We start from the raw sequence: 23,341 nt of genomic DNA, 5'->3' as shown, positions 1-23,341 counted from the left end.
TAAAAATGGAGTTGAAATGTGCGATTTCCTAATGGTTTCCATACCAGCATTGCTTTGGTTTGCATGAAGTCTCTCGCTAAACAACCAGTACTAAATCTCTGAAATCTTAGTCAGTGCTGGAGAGCAACATACATGTGATGTTACAACATTTATAATTTTTTTGGTCTGTTTCCAAAGTGTCAAAAGTTCCGCCAATCGTGACTGGAAACATTGTAGCAAGAGATTCTTTTTCGGAACATTCCAAAAGTTTGAATTCCTGCAGTGATTCTGTGCAGCAGTGACACTTGATTTCCTGCAGGTTCAGCATCTGCTGTGAGGCTAAAGCAGATTCATTATTCTGTCTTTGTGAGTGTTTGGTTGCAGAAGTGATTAAATCAGGGATAGGAATTGGAAGGAATTTTAAGATTCTGGTTTTGATTGTGAACAAGTCAGTAACTAAACTTCACTTTTCAAGCCCCCCACCTACATCCACCCACATAAAAACCTGAGAAAAACATTGTAATTAATACAATACTACAATTGCTTAACCTCAATAGGCTTCTCTCTATGTTTGTGATGTGAAGTCTCTAAACATCTTAACTTGTTCAGCTTCATACTGTCGTCGTGAACAGGGTAGCACTTTATTATACTGAACACTTTTATATAAAAGTGGGTGGTGATCGCGTAGTGGATAAGACACATGCCTTTGATGTGAGAGACCCGGGTTCTGTGAGAGACCCGGGTTCGAATCCACTGTGAGACACCAATGTGTCCCTGAGCAAGACACTTAACCCCTAGTTGCTCCAGAGGCGTGCGACCTCTGACATATATAGCAATTGTAAGTCGCTTTGGATGAATAAATGTGAATGTAAATATACAGTAATTACAATTACTGGCTAATAACTCGTTACTAACCCTGAACCTACCCCTAAACCTAACCATAACCCATGATGTTACTTTATATTACTCAGTTCTTTCTTAGTACATAAGTGCACATACTGTAAAATAAAGTGTAACCGAGCACATACTGACCCACTTCTCTTAATCCAGCTCATGATGGTACAATGGTAAAATAATAGTAGGCAAACCACTGCATGTTGCTTTCACTGATATGTGCCTTGGTAATAGTTTTGTAGCCCTCACCTGAGCGATACCTTTCAACATGAGATCCTGTTGATGCTTCGTAATCTCTGTGGCCAATGGCTCTTGTAGTAGCATGCAACCAAGATGAAATCAGAAAAATCTTACAAGAACAGCTGAGAGTTATTTAGAGTTAATCAGAGTCACTTCAGGTGAAGACAGGTGTGTACTATTTCACATGAGCTTGATGATTACCGACACATACCCAGTTATAGAAGGTTGTGCACATTTATGCAGTACGGGTATTTTAATCTTTTTTTTTATTTCTTTTGTTTTCAGTTGCACTGCATAAGTAACACCACTACATTTTATATATATATATATATATATATATATATATATATATACATACATACATACATACATACACATATATATATATATATATATATATATATATATATAAAAATATACACACATACACACATACAAATTCTGCATACACAAGTGATATACAGTGCATCCGGAAAGTATTGACAGTGCTTCACTTTTTCCACATTTTTTTTGTTACAGCCTTATTCCAAAATGGATTAAATTCATTATTTTCCTAAAAATTCTACTAACAATATTCCATAATGACAATGTGCAAGAAGTTTGTTTGAAATCGTTGCAAATGTATAAATTTTTTTTTTTTTTTTAAATCACATGTATATAAGTATTCACAGCCTTTGCTCAATACTTTGTTGAAGCACCTTTGGCACCAATTACAGCCTCATGTATTTTTGAGTATGATGCTACAAGCTTGGCACACCTATTTTTGGATGGTTTCTCCTATTCTTCTTTGCAGAACCTCTCAAGCTCCATCCGGTTGGATGGGGAGCTTTGGTGCACAGCCATTTTCAGATCTCTCCAGAGATGTTCAATCGAGTTCAAGTCTGGGCTCTGGCTGGGCCACTCAAGGACAGTCACAGAGTTGTCCCGTAGCCACTCCTGTGTTATCTTGGCTGTGTGCTTAGGGTCGTTGTCCTGTTGGAAGATGAACCGTCGCCCCAGTCCGAGGTCCAGAGTTTTCTGGAGCAGGTTTTCATCAAGGATGTCTCTGTACACTGCTGCATTCATCTTTCCCTCGATCCTGACTAATCTCCCAGTTCCTGCTGCTGAAAAACATCCCCACAGCATGATGTACCATGCTTCCAGCTACCATGCTGCCACCACCATGCTTCACTCACTGTAGGGACGGTATTGGCCAGGTGAAGAGTTCAGTCTTTGTTTCATCAGACCAGACCATTGTTTCTCATGGTCTGAGGGTGCTTTCACATCTGTAGTTCGTTTTATTTGGTCCGGACTAAGGGTGAAAAATTATACTTTGTATCATTTTCAGGCGTTTTGGTTCCTTTTCACAACACTGATTGCTCTGGTCCGAATCAGATGATAAGTTGATGAAACAAACCAAAATGCGACAACATTCCGCATCACTCGTTGGCCAGAGGTAACTGCACTTCGATTGGTCAGCATTAACGTGAAGGAAAATTCCAGAGCTCCCGGAAGTAAACAAAGAGGAGGAAAATCCGGCTTTTTCTATGATGCTCTGCATCTCCTCAGAACTCCACATTTGTCCGCGAGCTGTCATGCTAGTGCAAACTGTCAAAAAACATTAGTCCTCATCCCATAATGCACAGCGCAGCAGACTACGGCAGCTGGTTTAGTCCAAAAATGCGCAGTTCTTTGGCAGTTGGGTCTGTTCGAGGTCGGGTCACTTTCTCACCACAAACGAACCGCTCGGTACGCTTGTTTGGTCCGCTTTTGGTGCGCACCCGAGTGCGATTGCTGTTTTCACACCTGCCCAAACGAACTGCACCAAGGGGCAAAACGAACTCTTGTGCGGTTCAACCGGACTAAATGAGGCAGGTGTGAAAGCACACTTAGCGTCCTTCAGGTGCCTTTTGCAAACTCCAGGCGGGCTGTCGTGTGCCTTTTACTGAGGAGTGGCTTCTGTCTGGCCACTCTACCACACAGGCCTGATTGCAGGAGCGCTGCAGAGATGGTTGTTCTTCAGGAAGGGTCTCCTCTCTTACAGAGAAACGCTGCAGCTCTGTCAGTGACCATCGGGTTCTTCTTCAGTTGGCCGGGCGGCCAGCACTAGGAAGAGTCCCGGTGGTTACAAATTTCTTCCATTTACGGATCATGGACGCCACTGTGCTCATTGGGACCTTCAGTGCTGCAGAAATTTTGCCCAGATCTGTGCCTTGATACAATCCTGTCTCGGAGGTCTACAGACAATTCCTTGGACTTCATGGCTTGGTTTGTTCTCTGACATGCACTGTTAACCGTGGGACCTTATATAGACAGATGTGTGCCTTTCCAAATCATTTCCAATCAACTGAATTTGCCACTGGTGGACTCCAATCAAGTTATAGAAACATCTATAAGAAAAGAGGATAGAAAATAGAAAAAGGATGATCCGTGGAAACAGGATGGACCTGAGCTCAATTTTTTTTTTGAGTGTCATGGCAAAGGCTGTGTACATGTGATTTTTTGTTTCATTTTTCATTATTAATAAATTTGCAAAGATTTCAAACAAACGTCATTATGGGGCATTTTTTGTAGAATTTTGAGGAAAATTGTATCCATTTTGGAATAATGCTATAACAAAACAAAATGTGGAAAAAGTGAAGCGCTGTGTATATTCTCCGGATGCACTGTAATAAATATGCCTTTGGCTTGTATGCACCAGATACAGTTACTCGTACCATGATATTTTCAACCTATGACAGTCCTGGGATGAAGGAGCTCCAGTGCTGGATCTGCTCAGCATCAGGGATGATTGTGATCATATGTGGCACTTCTGTGTCAGTGTGCACATGCTTAAGGCACATGTTGTGACGAATGCTACATACGGTTACATGCATTTCCGTGTTACAGCTCAGTGGGGAATATGTAGCTAGTTAGCGGGTTCACACTGAATCTGTGCGTGCAGTAAGCTCTAGTGCACGCAGAATTTAAGCATTAAACATTTGAATCCTTTCTGCAAATTTCCCCGCAAAATCAAGTCTGTATAATCACCTGGTCCTTCAAGTTAGTTTTCCCTACACTCACTGACAAACATTCTGTATTTCATATTATGTGTAAAAACATGTGCACATGCATTTTGCTTATTGCTGAGTATTATGATAATGCAATAGGGGAATTGCAATTTGTTGCTCCTGGACTGGTAATGCCAAATGTTCAAAATAATGTAATTGTGCACTTCCATTAAACATTCATTTTAAAAATGTTTAAAATTAAGTGACAATACTTATTTAAAAAGTACAGTATTTAAATATTTTTCAATGTATGCAATCATTCGTTTGAACATAGATCTGTAATTTCAGCTAAGCAGAATCATGAATATTAAAATTTTTCATTCAGGACCAAGTTCATTTATAGTAATTGTAGTTTTTGTATGAACCGTACTTTCTGTTTATCATATCATATGTCTTAGAAGTAATAATTAACATTTGTTTAAAGTATCTTGAGAGTATCATATGTGAGGTCAGTATCGTGCATCAAACCAAATCGTATCGTTGCACCATCTATTCTTTTGTTTTTGTATATGTATTATTTTGCAGAGCATGATTCTTAGAGTTGAATTGAATTTGATTAATTGAAATGGAGAGTTTGAGCTGATTTATTTGGGTGAGGTGGTTGTGTTCAGAGCTCCACTGGTTCTGTCCGCTCTGATTAGCGGCTGGATGTTACACTAGTTAGTGGCCCATATTCAGTCTCTGGACGTCTGTCATGCACTCTAATGAGGGGCTGGAGGCACAATGGCTCTGCTTATAAAAAACAGATTAGCAGTGGCACAGAAAGTGCAAACTCATATTCAAACTGTATGTGTTCATTTGCCACATTGACTTAGTTTCTGTTTGCATTAGTAAGTGATTCTGGGCAAAAATGCTGCTTTATTGATGTAAAGTAGTTGTTGTGTTTGTGATGTTACCTTAATTATGATTTCTGTTGTTGTGGTTCTTTACGGTTTACACTAAGATATTATTGCTTTTATTAGTACTTTATTTAAATGTATATTGTACTATATGTAGTTGATGCATGTGTCTGTGTTAGAACAAAGACTTTACGTTATAATTTAAGTGTTTATTATAGGTTTTTTAACCAGTCACTACTACCCTAGTGAAAAATAAATATACTAAAATTAATTTTGAAAAATAATTTATTATTAGTACACTGCAAATACATTTACTTATTACATACTTAATATAAATACCTTGCTATTGTGCTTTTGGTATACTAAACCGGTATACCTAAAGTCTGCTAAATTGGCACATCTAATTTTGTACTTAATGTACTTTAATTAAGTAGTTCTGAGTATATTTGATTGTGCTAAAATGGAACTATTGCATGTATACTTTAGGTACACTTTAAATATCTTGCATTTAAAGACTGATATTATACAGAGATCATACTATCCTTGCTAATAGTGATATTAAAACACATTTTAGGCTTAATATTAAGAAATGTGCATTGTGCAATAAAGAAGTACTCCAAATCAGTAAGTCTTAAACGATATGTCAGTAAATATGTTAATGAATTTTTCAGTAAATTAAGTATGAAATAAATATATTTTAAATACACTTTGCTAAAGTTTTTTTTTCACTAGGTGTGTGTGTGTGTGTGTGTGTGTGTGTGTGTGTGTGTGTGTGTGTGTGTGTGTGTGTGTGTGTGTGTGTGTGTGTGTGTGTATATATATATATACATATAAACACACACACTGCTGTTCAAAAGTTTGGGGTCGGTAAGATTTTTAATGTTTTTAAAAGAAGTCTCTTCTGCTCACCAAGGCTGCATATATTTGATTAAAAATACAAAACAAACCCTGTAATATTGTGAAATATTATTTCAATGTAAAACAGCTGTTTTCTATTTGAATATATAGTAAAGTGTAATTTATTCCTGTGATCAAAGCTGGATTTTCAGCATCATTACTCCAGTCTTCAGTGTCACATGATCCTTCAGAAATCATTCTAATATGATGATTTGATGCTCAAGAAACATTTATGATTGTTATCTTATCACAGTTGAAAACAGTTGTGCTGCTTCATATTTTTGTGCAAACAGTGATTATTTTTTTTCAGGATTCTTTGAAAGTTCAAGAGAAAAGCATTTAATTTAAAAATAAATATTTTGCATTATTATAAATGTCTTTACTGTCACTTTTGATCAATTTAATGCGTCCTTTCTGAAGAAAGGTATTAATTTCTTCTTTTTTTTAAAATCGTATTGACCCCAAACTTTTGAACAGTAGTGTATGTGAAAAAAACTTTTGCAAAATGCATTTAAAATATATTTATTTCATATAATATACTGCAAAGACATTAACATATTTACTGACATATTGTCTAAGACTTACTGATTTGCTGTACTTCTTTATTGCACAATACACAGCTCAGGGTATGTTCATCAGCACAGAGGAGTGTGTAGACCAGACCAATCCTGCTGAGGCTGATGGTACATACTTGAACTCTTATCAGCTAGTGCAATAAAACATTATCAGAGAGGTATTTTCCAGAGTCCTCACGTAACATCCAGAAACATTCAGTGATATTGAACAGTATTTTTAGCTCAATTGGGACAGTAAAGCGTCTGCAAGATGAACTTCTATTCATTTAAGTTTCTACACGTAACATTTATCACTCTGCTGCACTGTAAAAAAAAAAGAAGAAGAAATTTACGGTATAAAATCCTGGCTGCTGTGGTTGCCACAAATTTACCGTATAAGTAGCAACATGTTGAGTTTTACGGACTGAAATACCAAAGTATAATCAGTTTTTTACCTTTATAATATACTGATGACTACCTTAAAAACACAGATAAAGACAGTCACATGATGAATCAAAGTTCATCACAAGCAGCTTTTCCACAAGCTGATGTAAATACTAATAAATAGAAGATGCACGGTGTAATACACACAAATCATGGAAACACGCAGGTTTTTTATTTTTAGAAATTAAATCGAGTGTGTATGGGAAAGTCATTTGAAAGATTTTTTTTTTTTTAGGTCTACTAAAGGAGCTTGGGAAAACATTTGTGGTGAACGGAGGAGTATTTTAGTCTTGTGTGCTGGTAATACTAGAGATCTGTTCCAAGACCTAGTGAACTGCTTACGTAGATGTGCTCTAGAAAGCGCTTTCTTTTTTCCAAGTTCGAATATATTACTGCATGAATCCACGTCTGGAGACGACGATTCCATAATGCATTGCAATGATCATCTTAATAGGTTTTGGAGATTGTGTTTTCATTCACCTTCACTCTTTTTTTGGAAAGGTGGTTCCTGCAGGCAAGACTGTCGCATGCATTTTTTCCTTGTCATTGCATTTAAGAGAGAGAGAGAGAGAGAGAGGTTTTGTGAGACGTAACCCTTACCTGACCCCAGCTGTAAAGTCCCCGAGCTTTACTGAAGTTTGCACAGTAGATCTACTGCGACATTCAGGCCTAAATCTCTGTGTATTATGAGTCCATTCACATGTTCATCAGTCAGGAAATACCACCGAACTACTCGATGAACACGAGCGCAAATGCAAGGAGACAGTAAAGACCTCCATTAATCAAGTCATTAACGAGGTTTAAAGGGGAAAGAAATGACCTATAAATGAGGTCAGTGTCACAAAATGTGGAATGTGCTGGGAAAAGTTCAGTTTTAGAGAATTTCTTTCTTATTTTTTCTTTCTTTTTGTTGTTGTCTTGAACAAAGAAATGAACACTATAAAAAATAAGATACTTTTGGAAACTTGACATACTCATTCTTTTATAAATTTATGCATGCAGATTTTATGACTTCAAATTAATTAACTACTTTGAATATTTGGACTTTTAAAAACTAATTTATAACAATGCAGGAGCATTTAAAAAGAGCACCCATCATGCTTTGCCATAATAGGATTGTTGGTGGTGTTTTTGTTACTGTTATTTATTTTAAAATGACGTAGTTAAGTTGCACATACTCAAATAAGTAATCTTAATTAACTACAGGTACTTAGTATAGAGAGGGTTTAGTTTAGGGTTAGTTACTTGTAATTATGCATAATTTACTGTTATTACTATAGTAAGCGCATTTGGTAAAGTGTAACTACGTCATATTAAAAGAAAGTGTTGCCGTTATTTGTTGTGTTAATGTAAGCTCATCTTCATTTCATGATGTTTGTTGATTTTCACTGTTATTGAAAAGTGTTGCAGTTTGTATGTGTCTATATTATACTAAATTATTAAACAAAAAATGTAATACTGTATTATCACATCTTATGTTCTTCAGAAGCAGAGATTCTCTGTTTCAAGAGACTTAATTTGAAAACCATTTGTGAATGAAATCATAACAAATGAAATGTGTTTTAGTTGGTAATTGATCATTTGCTGAAGGAGAAATGTACACATTCAAAAGTTTGGGTTGAAACTTGAAAGAAGTCTCTTCTGCTCACCAAGGCTCCATTTTTTGGATAAAAAAGAAAGTAAAATCAGTAATATTGTAAAATATTATTACAATTTTAAAAGAGCGGTTTTCTATGTGAATATATTGAAAAATGTAATTTTATTAAATTTTTTGAATTTTCAGCATCATTACTCTGTTATCAATTATCAATGTTATTATCAATGTTGATTCTTTGATCAAATTTGAAAAGAACAGCATTTATTTAAGATATAAATCTTTTGCAACAATATAAATGTCTTTACTGTCTCTTTTGATCAATTTAATGTATCCTTGATGAATCCATGTGTACATTTTGTTTGAAAAACCCTATTCACTACAAACAATTTATTTATTTATTTATTTTTGCTGAATGGGCCATTTCTGAAGAAGGTTTTCTGGGTCAATTATTAAGACTAAAAAATCTGAATGCAGCCTTGTAAAATAATGCTGTTGATTGTGTGCTTTGTTCTTTATTTGTATTTATGGAAACTGCTTCCTGTCCTGATGTGCCACTAACTCCTCTTTACACTCAGAAAACAGCCAAAGGTAAGACAAAGCTTTTCTTCTGTTTATCACACATCTTTGTGCATGTTAATATTTATACAGTTTTAATATTACAGCTACAGCAATATAGTTGTGAATTACTTAATTTTTTTTTCCATTTTTATGTCTCTCTTAATAGGTCTCATCCTAGGTTTACTTGATTATCTTTTTTTCATAGAAAAATTATATTCAAATGTGAGTATCAAATATGATCCATCAGGCTTTGGAAGAACATTTATTTGTTCATCACAATCATCATTGTATTTCATTACATTATATAACTACAGAGCTTTGATCATAAAACTAAGAATTTAAATATAATTTACTAAGACATATTATTGGCAGATATAGAGTGACGACTGATATTTATATGCATTTCATGTAAGTAGACTGTAATATAAATATTTCATTGATTTACAATGCAAGCTATCAGAATTTCACCTTTTTGGCCATATTAATATGAGCAACTGCACCAAATTGCATATTTTTGCTCAGTTTGGGCATCCAAATACACTTGAGGTGTTTTTTTCCATAATCTAACTTTATCACACTATATGAGCCATTAAAGCCTGATGTATCAAACATGATACTAAACCAAAAACACATACGCAAACTTTAATTTTTTCAAAAATGTTTTTGTTTAAAGGTTCATTAAACTGTTCCATTTCAAAAACAGAGATTTTTCTGACATATGTCAGGCTTTACATGGTTAACACGCTTTTCACATTAAAGTGTTTTCACATGCAGTCAAAGAGGCATTTGAGCTCCTCCATCCTTCCGGTGGGTCATCAGACGGGGATAAGCGTCTGTGTGAATGTGTCAGGCCTCTAAGATCTCGTGAACAACCACAAAGAGCTACAATGTGTGAGGCAGCGAGGGACACACAGGGCTAGTGTACACACGTTCAAAGCTGCATTGTTGCTGCGCTCGTCTCCCTCTCTCACTCGCAGACGCAGCGCTGCCATTGTGACTGCAGTGCAGACTAATGCTGAGCAACACGATTCGAGCTTTTTCCCTTTTTCAATCAGTGACCCAATCAGAAGCGTAGTGCCGATTCCTGGAAAGCATTTCTCCATTACGCCAATGAACAGAGAGAGAAAATTACTCAAAATACACTGTGCCGAATTCAGTTGCTGCACTGATTCACTAACTGTTAAAACTGGCCCAGTCTATAAAACTGTGCCACGCGTAGGCTATTATTGAAATGGAGTCATTGGCATGAAATTTAATGCAAATTCTCCTCCTTTCTGTATAAGAATATATATAGATTGCACTTTATCACTAAAGTCAGCAATATTACATGACTAACATTACTGTTTACTGGATGAGCAGAAATTATATTGGCCTAAACTACTGAATAGTTGTTGTTTTTTAAAGAAATGTATACTTTTATTCAGCATTGATTCTTTCAATTGATCAAAAGTGACAGTAAAGAGTTATAATGTTAAAAAATATTTCTATTTCAAAATTAATGCTGTTCTTTTGAACTTCCTATTTATGAAAGAAAATGTAAGTTTTGTGAATAATGTGTAATGTGAAGTAGCACAACAGATTTCAACATTGATATTATAAGACATTTTTAATGAGCGTCAAATCAGCATATTATTTCTGAAGGATCATGTGACACTGAAGACTGGAGTAATGATGCTGAAAATTCAGCTTTGATCACAGGAATAAATTATGATTTTAAATGGGCTATATTATATATATATATATTACATATATTACAATAGAAAATCAGTTTTTACTGGTCAAATTTAAAAACTTTTGAATGTTAGTGTATTAACTCTGAATGTGAAATATCGGCTTATTAATCGTGCCTAGACGCATACACTTTAATACATTTAAAAAGTCAGTTACAATACACTTATATTCAAGATACTTAAAATTATATTCAACCCTCTCTAAAAGCAAGTCTGAATTTCTTATTGAATTGAATTGAATGAATAAATAATTGCAGAACTATTTTTGAAAAAAGAAAAGTGTATCCGATCAGATAATTTGAGATATTTATTGTTATTTCCTCCTCTTCAGACGGATGTTCATATAACGCCCAGTATTCTGCACGCGTCTTTCCAGTGTTTTCACTCTCTGTTCTTAATCAGAGAACATTTGGGTCAGTCTGATTTTACAGATGAGAGAGTCTGTCTGTTTCCCAGTGGTCTCCAGAGAGAGAGAGAAAACTCATGTACTCATAAAACATAAAACATGTCGCACTATATCACTGTAAAATCCCATACAGAAATGTAATATATGTCAATATAAGTAAATTACATATGTAATGTCAGTGCCCATGTATGTCTGCTGCCTATATGAGAATATATGCAAAATTCATATATATAAAACACATAGACATACATGAAAGATATATTTCAAAATATAGCAAAAATGTCCGTTTTCATGTAAGTGCCATTTATTTTCCCGTATATGCACATAAATGTTAAATATATGTAAGACGCATATGTATTTATGTACTTATTTCAATGCATCAGTATCACATGCATGTATGTTTACATACATTTATTAAATATGTGGGAAACAAATATGTATGTCACATATTTATACTTAATGTTGTCCATATATGCGAGAAACCAATACTATCCTGTAATATATGCAGATATATGGTATCATATATGGATGAACTCAAATATTTTCTTCACATAATTAAACACATAAATGTTCATATATATTGCAGGCATATATTGTGTTCTTAGATAAGTCAAATATATGTATAGAATATAGATATATATCATGCTATTTAAAATATAGGTACATATATGGCCATATATTACATTTTTGCATGGGACAGCTCATCCTTAATCAAGATCGCTTTTCTTATTCAGTCAAAATATGGAAACAATATGCATTTAAATTAAATTAAGTTAATAAAGTCACTCTTAAAAATAAAGGAATTGGCATTTATGGTTTTTATTGCACAAAATGTTCATAATAGTGGAAAAAGGTTCTTTAGATCATTAAAATTTTCTTCACACTAAGAAAAAAATGGTTATTTTAAGAACTGCGATCTGAAATTTGGGGATCCAAAAAGTCCCAAAGTTCTTCTATTGTAAAACCCCATTTTGCACACTTTAAATCCTCTAAATCTATTGGATATTATATAAATTACATATGAAGCACATACAGTAATCTGGGCCTTAATGGGGGCCTCCTATGCTTTTTAACATTTTCAACTGTCTTTAGTGTGTAATGTTGCTGTTTAAGCATGAAAAAACTTCTCAAGTGTAGTCTTAAGTTTTCTTCCGGGAACGACACGTCACAATATTCCTCATTTAAATAATTCCCACCTGAGGTATATGCTAAATAAAGGGACGAGACCTGGTTGAGGTACTTTTGTATTGTGTTGAAACTGGTGGTTATGGTAAGGGGCGGGATATTTCCCAAACACGCTCGAAGCTCGATCAGACCAATCAGAGCACGATATGCTTTTCAGGAGGAGGAGCTTCATAGAGACAGGAACTAAACAAAGCGATACTGACAGACTGGGAAGAGAGGGGCTGCAACGATGGAGAATATGTGAAAAATAATGTGTTTATTGAACATTCAAGCATGAAAAACTTTTCTAGTAGAGACCAAAAACAACATCAAGACTTTGAAAAAGGGTATAATAGATAACCTTTAATATCTTATACAACAAAAAATGTATCTAGTTTAAGAACCGTGAGATATTTTATTGCAAAATTAGGGCAAAAATAGTTTATGCATTAACAATCCTACATTGTTCAGGATGTGAGATAAGGAAAACTCTTACTAGCAGGCTTGTATCCCTGCTCCCGCACGGATCCGCAGGGGCGGTCGCTCTGGAAACATGTGTCACCAAAGCAGGAATTTATTCCACTGTCTTCAGATTTATGTATCTAATTAACTGGGTATTCACGAAGACTTTTGTTGTACACAAGCACGGTAAGAATGTCTGTCAGGAGCGTTTCACTGATCAGATGAGACTCCTTTAGAGCTCAGGAGACTTTTTAAAATAGGTTTAATTTAAGTTTAAGCTTGTTTCTTGTAAAATGCCTACACTAAAAAAAAACTTGTGGGGTAGAGACAGTTTTCACTCCGATTGCTAGTAAATTTCACAATTAATTACACATTATAAAGTAAAAGATTGAACTAAACATGAAATTTTGTGGTAGAAAGACTGAAATAGTATTTTATTGTAAAACATCTCCAATTATCCACTAATCTTTATTAACAACTTCAAAAAAAAAAGTACAGTGCAAAAAAAGTACTTGTTGTCATCCAGTATGAGTTTAAAGCTGTACAATAAAGGTGCAGAGCATCTAAGATCATTGAGAAATGTTTGAGTATGAGATCTCTGGCTTTTGATCAGACTTTACGTGCAAAGTACAGATTGAGAAATTGTTTGAGAACGGAAGGAGATGTGTGAGATTACTAGGGACTTTTCCTCAGAAGAAACATCTGAGATGCAGGAGACTTTAGCAAACATTTGCTCTCCATTTAATATCGTTCTGTTTCGGAAAAACATGATGTATATTTATAGACGCTTTTATCCAAAGTGACTTTGCATTCAAGGTATACAATTTATAAGTTCATAATTCATGCATTTCCTGGGAATTGAACCCATAACCTTGTTGTCGCAAGCACAATGATCAACTGTTTGTATAGTACTTCCATAAAATAGTAATGATTTATTACTAAACCATAAAATTATCCCATGGTAGGAAACCCTAAAAGGTTCTATACAGTGGATAGCATAAGTGAATACACCCATGCTAAAGTTGACTAAAAAGAGGAATAAAAAAATCATCTTTTGGAAATTGATCTTAATGCCTTAATTTAAAAAACGAGGAAAAATCCAACCTTTTAAGGACAACAATTTTCTTTGTGAATGAATAATGTATCGTAAATAAATAAATGTTCTTCCTTAAAATATAGGTTGCAATATCCCCAGGTTTTACAGGTTAAAATATCCCCACATCATCACATTCCCTTCACCATATAGAGATTGGCATGGTGTTATTTCAGTTAGGCTAATAGCTGGTTTGATTTGCATTGAGAGATGATCTTATGGAAAGTATCCCATGCCAATCTCTAGGTGTGGTGAAGGGTGTGTGATGATGTGGGGCTTTTTTAATTCCAAAGGCCAAGGGAACGTTATCAGGATGCATATTATCCTGGATCCATGAAACAACTGGCCTTTAAAAATAAAAATCTGGCTGACTCTATGGGAATTTAACATAGGGGTGTCCTGACTTATGCAACCTGTATTTTAGGGAAGAACATTTATTTATTTACAATACATTATTCATTCACAAAAAAAATTGGTGTCCTTAAAGGTTGGATTTTTCCTCGTTTTTTTAAATTAAGGCATTAAGATCAATTTCTAAAAGATGATTTTTTTCATTCCTCTTTTTAGTCAACTTTAGCATGGGTGTATACACTTATGCTAGGCACTGTATATGAAGTGCCTGACAGAACCCTTTAAGTTTCTATATAGAAACTTTTCATCTAAGAGTGCCATAAAATAGTGATGATGAGGGCGGTTTTCCTATTCTCATTCACTCAGCCTGTTCAAGACAAGCAGAATCATGTTGTGTGTGTGTGTGTGAGGTATAAAACACATTAAGTCTTCTTTTGTCTGTGTGAGACCTGACCAGCATCAAGAGGAGTGTGTTATAACACGCATCTGTCTCTGTCTCTGCAGGTGTTTGCCTTCGACCACTGCTTCTGGTCCATGGATGAGTCCAACATCCCCAAGTACGCTGGTGAGTCACTCTTTAACACGTTCACACAGAATCAAAGTCACACCTGCATAATAATTACAGATTATTTTTGGTATTGTAATATGGAAAGCCCTGGAAATAACACGGACACGCGATGTGCCGTTCCCAGAGTGGGATCTTAGATCACACACAATCCTCATGCTGGTCCAGGCTAGTTTAGGCCTGGGACTGGTTATGCTGGTTAACTGTGGTGTTCACTGACCGTCTGATGCATATTACATGCAAAACTGGAGATCAGACATAACGCAGAAAACAAAGTTGAATATTTATTTCTGCTCAGTGTTGTTTTTGTTATTGTCAGTCTGAATCCATCTGAAACCCCACACTATAATGATGCACATTGACATGGTTCTTCAAGTCAGGTCTTTATGTTTATGTCTGCCAAAATAAAGCCTGGCTGACAAACTAATGACTTTACAAACATGTCCTAACATGGATCTGGTTCTTTCATCTGTCAGTCTTACAGTCTAATGGATAAAAAGGTGTATTCATGAAGCTGCTAATGGAGTGAGTGTGATATTGACTCTTACAGACACACTGGTTATTAAAGTCTTTTAGGAAGGATAATGTGCAGTTACAGGGTTTTATACAGGCCTGTACAGTCAAATTAATGATGGATGCTTTGGGGAATTCCTATTTTTTTCTGCTTTTTTACAAGCTTTTTTTTTCTACCATAAAATCAAATTAACTTGAGGCTTTGGTTTTTCATATATTAAATTCCATTAATCAATACAGCTACAGCTAATTAAATTGTAAATTCACTCTAAAAAAAAAAATCGTAAAAAAACGATCAATGACTGGCAGCTGCGGCTGCCAAACAAAAACCGTAAAAATAAAGTAAAATATCGTAATTTAAATGAAATGCAAAAAACTTTTACAGAAATTTTCCTTACATTTTTTTACAAAAAAACACTGTTATTTTACAACTATTTCCTGAATTATTACGATCAAACACCTTCATTGTAAAAAAATCCCATAAAAAAAGTCAAATGACTGTCAGCAACGGCTGCCATACAAAAACCATACAATTAATGTAAAATATCTTAATATAAATAAGTGCAAAATACTTTTACAGAAATCTTCATTAATCTTTTTTAACAGAAACACACAGTTAAAACACAGTTACTTCACATTTATTTTCTGATTTATTTTTCCTGAAAAACATGCAGTTAATTACATGCATGATTTACTTTGACTATATACGTCACTACATCAGCAACTACACAGTTACTGTCAGTTAAATAAAGAAACATGCAGCATTTCATCAGTTTTATTTGCTCATCCTGGACTGAAGCTCAGGCTCTACTCTTCAACACAATGGTGACACACGAAAAACACCATACAGAAACACTTTAAACCCCAACAGAACATTAAACACTACCAGATCTCTCAGGATCTAAGCATCTTCACTTATTACAATCCAGTAATAATCCAATTTTTACAATCCAATAACAGAGGTTTAGAAGTTGAAGCTTTATTGAAAAGAATAAAGTTTGATGTAACCATGATGGAGATCAGTGTTTGCTTTAGTTGGGCTCTTGAACTTTTAATGTTGAACTTTAATGTTTCTCTGGCTGCATTAACTGTGTGTCTCTGATGCATATTTGTTATGGTAAGAGTCTAAGAGAAACTCAGATCAGATAATGTTGGTCACTTTGTAGTGAGAATAGTCATCATGTAGAGTCCGGCTCCATTGATACCATCTGAATTATAATATCTGATTATGTCATTAAATATTAGTTATTCATTTTGCATGACAAAGCTTCTATAAAACATTCTCCAGTGCTGTGCTACTCAGATTTTATGAAGTCATTTTACAGAAAATATTTGACTGGACCATATAGACTCACTCAGACATCAAGAATCAGCGTATGAATCACAACAATGGTGACAATGAAAAAAAAACTTTTTTGGTTGTCACCATTGTTGAGATTCATATGTTGATTCTTGATTTCTCTATACAACTAAAAAAATGACAAAACTTTTTGTGTAGTATATATATATATATATATATATATATATATATTTATTTTTTAAATGTATATTGTTATAATACTGATACCACAATATTCTAAGGGTCATGTGAAAAAATATGACATTAATTGAAGACTTTGTATAAAGCTAAATTCCACCTACATACTCTGTAATCTAAGCTATCATATACAGAGATTTAACTGTCATATCAGTGAATCAGATCATCATATGATGACTATAACATCATCAATTAATGATCAAGATCATCTGATATTTTCTCCAGCATTTATGACAAACGTGTATCAAATACACAGTTAAAGCAGCCAGAGAAAACTTTATTTAAATTAGCATATTTGACTTTAATTTTATGGTTTTTGTTTGGCAGCCGCAGCTGCCAGTCATTTGACCCTTTTTTTACGATTTTTTTACAATGAAGGTATTTGATCATAATAATGCAGGAAATACCTGTGAAATAACAGTGTTTTTTCGGTTTATTTAAATAAGCATATTTTACTTTAATTTTATGGTTTTTGTTTGGCAGTCGTAGCTGCCAGTCATTTGACCATTTTTTTACGATTTTTTTTTTTACAATGAAGGTATATGATCGTGATTATTCAGGAAATACCTGTAAAATAACAGTGTTTTTCAGTTTATTTAATTTAGGATGTTTTACAGTTTTTTGGGGAGCTGACAGTCATTTGACCATTTTATCATTTAACTGTTTTGTTACTGTTAAATTACAGATTATATTCGTAATTTTACATACAATTTTATGTAATTTAAGAAAACAGAAAAAATACTGTATGAAAAATACAATCAATTTTCTGTATAAAAAATGTGAATTACTGTTATGTCATTAATGTCACAATACCTAAAATAACAGCTGGATTTTTATTTTACAGATATTATTTGTAATTTTACAGTATTTTGAGTACAATTTAAAATGAAAGAAAATGATCGTCAAAAAATCAGTTATTTTCTGTAAAATTAGGATTTTTTTACAGTGAATTGCTCATATATTTTTTGGGCAGTATCTTACTTGCTTGTGCAATATTTTTTTCTTTTTCTTCTCTTTTTTTTTCTTTTTATTTGAGCGTTCTGGTATAGAAATTTCTCTTTAGAATTAATAAAGTTGAACCATATCTTACTTTAGTCTGTCACAGTGTTGTTTTAGTATTTATCTAATATTTTAGTTTTATTAATATTCTGAATTCGTTTTTATTTGAGTGTTTTCAGTTTCTTTGTAATTTAGGTTCTTTTTTAGTTAGTTTTTGTTTTCTTTTTTAAATGCTGCTATTTTACTAGTTTAATTTATTGCTAACACTTTACAATAAGGTTCCAATTGTTAACATTAGTATTAGTTAACAGACTTATAATGAAAAATATTTGTAAATCATTTATTAATCTTAGTTCATGTTAATTTCAACATTTACTACTACATTATTAAAATCAAAAATTGTATCTTGATATTACTGAATGATTCTGAGCTGAACAATGAACAACTGAATTTTTTAATTAACTAATGTCAACAGAGATGAATAAATACTGTAACAAATGTATTGCTCACTGTTGACTAATGTTAGTAAATGCATAATGAGACCTTATTGTAAAGTGTTCATTTCAGTTGTAGTTTTAGTTCAGTGTTAGTTTTCATTTGAAACATTCAGAGTTTGTCTTTATGGACTTTACTTTTCTAGTGAGATGAGGATGTAAGTTTCTGCAACACATGTTCAGCTATATGAATTCTTCTCTATTTGTGATCAAAAGTGAATGGAAAAAGTAAATTGCTTATTGCCCAATTACTCGTCACTTGAACAGGGTTAATGAGTTGTGACGATCAACAAAAGATCTCCAGTCTGAAGGGTTTCATGTGCATTGACTGCACTGAGCTGCATTGGTAATTTGTCTTTATTTAGCTGTGCACAGCTGGCTGATTCACCATGAATGTGGAGAGCTGTGCATCTCGGCCTCACCGAAGCACGAACACATCATGCGGCCGGTTTCCGCATTCACACCGCTTATTTTGGAGGTTTTTGTGGGAGGGCTCGAGGGATTTCTTTTGAGAGGAAAGGAAATGAGAAATGTGGAGATCCCTTTGTTGCTCAGCAGTGAATTGTTCCTTCTTGTACAGTATGGAGATCAGAGTGAGAAGATGTTGTTCGCATTTTAATGTTGTCGTTTTCATGGTTTCATGCATTTGTCTTGTAGGTCAGGAGGTCGTGTTCAAGTGCCTTGGGGAGGGAATACTTGAAAACGCATTTCAAGGATATAACGCCTGCATTTTTGCCTATGGACAAACAGGTACTGTTACAGAGAGAAACATTGAGGAAACAATATATGGTCTTTTGTAAGGGTGCTTTTTGTTGCTGATAGTGACATCCGATTCATTGAAAGACATGAATAGATGCTCATTTATTGGCATGAGAGCAGTGGTAATTATCCTAAAAGAGCCCTGCGAGATATAACTATAGTGTACAAACATGTTTCACACTATAAAATCACACAACAAGGAATTCCCCGTTTCACCTTGTTTTACGGTGGACTGATGAATCTCACAAAAACATTTCATGCCAACATATTTTTATTTATTTATTTGGCGCATTTTTTGATGACATAAAAGCATATTTTCACTTCAAATTCGTACCCTTCTCAAATATCATTTTCTTTCATTTAAAAAAATAGATATATTTCTAGTTAGTTGTAAGAACATTTATAAAGTAAGAGTCATAAAGTAACAAGATTCAACCTGAATTTTTTTCTTTAAAAAATAAAAAAATATAGGGTAACACTTTACAATAAGGTTCATTAGTTAACATTAGTTATTGTATTAACTAACATGAACTAACAATGAGCAATACATTATTTATACAATACATTATTTATTAATCTTTTTCAATATTAGTTAATAGAAATCCAGCTGTTCATTGTTTGTACATGTTACAACATGTAACAAATACAAGGGATGGGGCCGATCCGATCCAGTATCGGTATCGGGACCGATACCAGGGTAATTCACGTATCGGATTTTCCCGATCCAACCTGTGGAGATATCCGATATCCATGAGCCATGTCTGCGCTTTAACGTTGTCTGCTGAAATGACTCCAAAAGTGATTCTCGCCGGCTAGTCTGCTAGCTGGCTGCAAACTGTGGAAGGGATTTCCTGAACGGAGGCGCGGCTCAATGAGACACAGAGACCCCCGCTCAGGAAATCCATTCCGCAGTTTGCAGCCAGCTAGCATTGAACTGGGAACATGTTCGCTGTGTGGAAATCCTATGGTGGAAATACTTCACACTGGAAACACCGCAGCAGAGCAAGACAGCAAAATGCAATATTTGCAAAGCCGTATTAATTAAACCATTGGTCTGTGATGCATTTTTGCTATTCGGAGTCCAGAAGAGAGAGAGAGCAACGCTATCTCACGACCAATTCGTACGAATTTGTACGAGTGATTAAAAAGTGGCTAATTCGTATGAATTCGTACGACCTCACTCGTACGAATTTGTCAAAGGGGTAATCCATCAGCCGGAAGTTGAAGCCTCGCGGGAGCCGCCATTGTAGCAGAACTTCACCTGCTGTTAGCATTCCATTGACTCCCATTCATTTTGGCTTCACTTTGACAGCGAATAACTTTACATCTGAGGCGTCCAAAGACTTAATTTGTCCATTATTTATTTCTAAATAAACACGAAAATGTATAAAAGGCTCCATTACTTTGTATCTTACGTTATGGCCTCGTAGAATCCGTTTTTGTTAAAAACAGGCTAACGATTGCGTCATAACCACGCGACTTTATGTCGCACAATAGAGACAATACCGTATAGACCGGAGGAGAAGCTCGCAGGCAATCGGGGGGACGTTCCGTCAAGGGAGAAGCCCATAGATAATGAGTCCATAAAAGCAACGGGACAAAATATTTCAACAACGTTTTAGGGGAATTGTAAATAATTCGGTATGTGGCAAGTGAATACATATGAAGTGATTAACGTTGGCAATTTTCACGCACAGCTACTAGTCGTGATCAACCTGTCTGACAGACGTAAATCTTCATAAAGCTTAGTTTGAGTCGGTTTGAGTCTGCGCGTCAGGAACGGAAGTGCTAAAAAATCGCTAAAAATGGGCTTCAACTGTCTCAACTGAGTTCCAATGAGATGGCTCTGTCCACTTCTTATACTGTCTATGGAATTTGTACGATTTGTCTAAACCCACGTGATGGGTAGATTTAGGGGCGGGGTCAGGGGTAGGTCATTCGTACAAATTCATACGAATTGGGCAACTCGTAAAATATGTACGACTTAGCAAAAATCGTACTAATTCGTACAAGTGAGGTCGTATGAATTCGTAAGAATTAGCCACCTCGTAAAATTCGTACGAATTGCCGTGAGATCGGCTGACGACGGAGGACAGAACTAAACATTCAAACGTAGCCTATATGGTTACACTTTAGATCTGTGATATTAGTCTGATTTTATTTTAGATTTCGGCTTCCAAAGATTATAGAATATAATGAGGTAAAACCATTAAAAAACTATAGACGCATTCTGTCTAGCGCAACTTCCTTCCCATCGCAGCAGTAGCCTACTGTCATTTCTCCTTAAAACTCAAACTTTAAGACAGAATCAGCACGATCGGTGATTGTTGTAAAATGCAGTCTCTACTGTTGCTAAATTGCGTGACGCTTTTAATAATAAAAAGAGCTATTAAAAGCACAAAAATCTGCGCAAGAGATTCTGTTCTCAATGCGGCTCTCGCTCCGAAACAGACCGCAACGAGACAAGCAAATTATAGCCTACTTTGGGCTTAATGTGCGCGTCTAAACGATCAAATGTACACAAAAATATGTCAAAATGACAGGCTTGGAGATTCACTTAAACAGTTTATGTCTAAAACGGACGTAGTTATGGAAATAGTTTGGAGAAAATATGGCGCATCAGTAGACTATTAGATCTGCACTCGTTCTTAAAGGGGCTCACAGCTCTTGAATGAATAACTTTAGCTTTAATAAGCATACATTTATCTATGATAAACTTTGCAGTGCTATTTTACTTTTGATTACTTTATTATAATTCTTTTTAGACCATACCTGAATAGTAATGTTAGTAGACCTTAATCCTGAAATTAAAGCACTGTGTAGGCCTGTATGTGTATCTTTGTTTAATTGTCTATCTTTTGTTTATCTATTGTTTAATATATATATATATATATATATATATATATATATATTGTGACATACATGCATACGTACATATCATACTTGCCTGTAGAGAGGAGTTTATTTCAGCATCATATAAAATCAACAATAATGATAATAATAATATTAAAGCAAACACAGCTCTGGTATCAGAATAGTATCGGTATCGGCCGATATCCAAATTCAGGTATCAGGATCGGATCGGAAGTGAAAAAATGTGGATCGGTGCATTAATACAACCTTTGATTTAAATAATGTATTAGTAAATGTTGAAGCTAATATAAACTAAGATTAATAAATGCTGCAGAAGTATTGTTCATTATTAGTTTGTTAACTAAGGTATTTAACTAATGTTAACTAATGAACCTTATTGTAAAGTGTTACAATATATATATATATATATATATATATATGTTTAAAATATCTGAAACATGGGAAAACATATTTATTTATAGGCTATTTAATTGATAATTTTTAGGTAAAGAAAAAATAAGTTACAATTTATCTTTTTCTACTTTTAGTCTAAACATTTGTTAAGACAAAAGGCATTAAACAAAGAATAGAAAATATTGAATCTTATTTTTTATTACATAAATAATAATTATAAAAAAATGCAAATTAAAAAATGTTTTTCCTTTGTTTCAGTTCGTTAAGATTTATTTCAGATTTTGACATTATTTTAACATAATATATTATTTTTATTGTATTATTTTTAATTATTTTATTTCGACCAGGCACAACAGAGGAAAATTATCTATAATGAATAAACTGGCTTGTTATTTTTCAATTTGAGCTGTTGAAATCTGTAAAAGCAGAATACATTGAATAATTGTCCAGTGGGTAAACGTCAACCTGATGTTTCACCGTTCATGAACAGGAAGTGTCTGCGTTTCCAATCATACTGTTGTGTTAAATCGCTCAGTGTCTTTCCTCTGCCTTCCTGTCCTAGTTCTCAGACCGGCGTTTTGTCCTCCAACACAAGCTTTACATGCGGGCTGACGTGTGTGAACACGCCTGCTGGGTGAGAGAATGTCTTCTAACCTTTGAAACGTTGTGTTGGTGGTCTGGCAGGCTCTGGGAAATCCTTCTCAATGATGGGCAATGGAGAGCAGCCAGGCCTGATCCCGAGACTCTGCTGCACGCTGTTCGAGAGGGTCTCCAAAGAGCAGAACGAGGCCCATTCCTTCAAGGTGGAGGTCTCGTTCATGGAGATCTACAATGAAAAAGTCCGAGACCTGCTGGATCCCAAAGGGTGAGCGGATTCATAACATACAGTGGGCACAGAAAGCTCAAACGTTGCTCTCCTCAAGTTCACACAGGTGTCGAGAATCACATTAACTGTCAGCAGGATGAGCAG

The 23,341-nt window shown here is 34.7% G+C and overlaps 1 protein-coding gene across 7 annotated transcripts in view; it reads left to right on the top strand.

Annotated features, from left to right (window-relative positions):
• Positions 1–23,341, top strand: part of kif13a (kinesin family member 13A) — a 77,523-nt gene that overhangs the window by 10,928 nt on the left and 43,254 nt on the right. For all 7 annotated transcript variants that reach the window (XM_077221646.1, XM_077221645.1, XM_077221644.1 and 4 more), the window contains exons 3-6: positions 9,049–9,061; positions 14,742–14,802; positions 19,003–19,095; positions 23,056–23,236. In XM_077221646.1, coding sequence (XP_077077761.1) covers positions 9,049–9,061; positions 14,742–14,802; positions 19,003–19,095; positions 23,056–23,236 — 348 coding nt within the window. The remainder of the gene's footprint in view (positions 1–9,048; positions 9,062–14,741; positions 14,803–19,002; positions 19,096–23,055; positions 23,237–23,341) is intronic.

The sequence above is a fragment of the Siphateles boraxobius genome, unplaced genomic scaffold (genome assembly GCF_051911475.1).
Source record: "Siphateles boraxobius isolate OS27281-9 unplaced genomic scaffold, OSU_SipBor_1 84, whole genome shotgun sequence".
In the NCBI taxonomy this organism is placed as follows: Eukaryota; Metazoa; Chordata; class Actinopteri; order Cypriniformes; family Leuciscidae; genus Siphateles; species Siphateles boraxobius.
The sequence above is the reverse complement of the archived record's forward strand: the minus strand, read 5'-3'. Positions and strand labels throughout refer to the sequence as shown.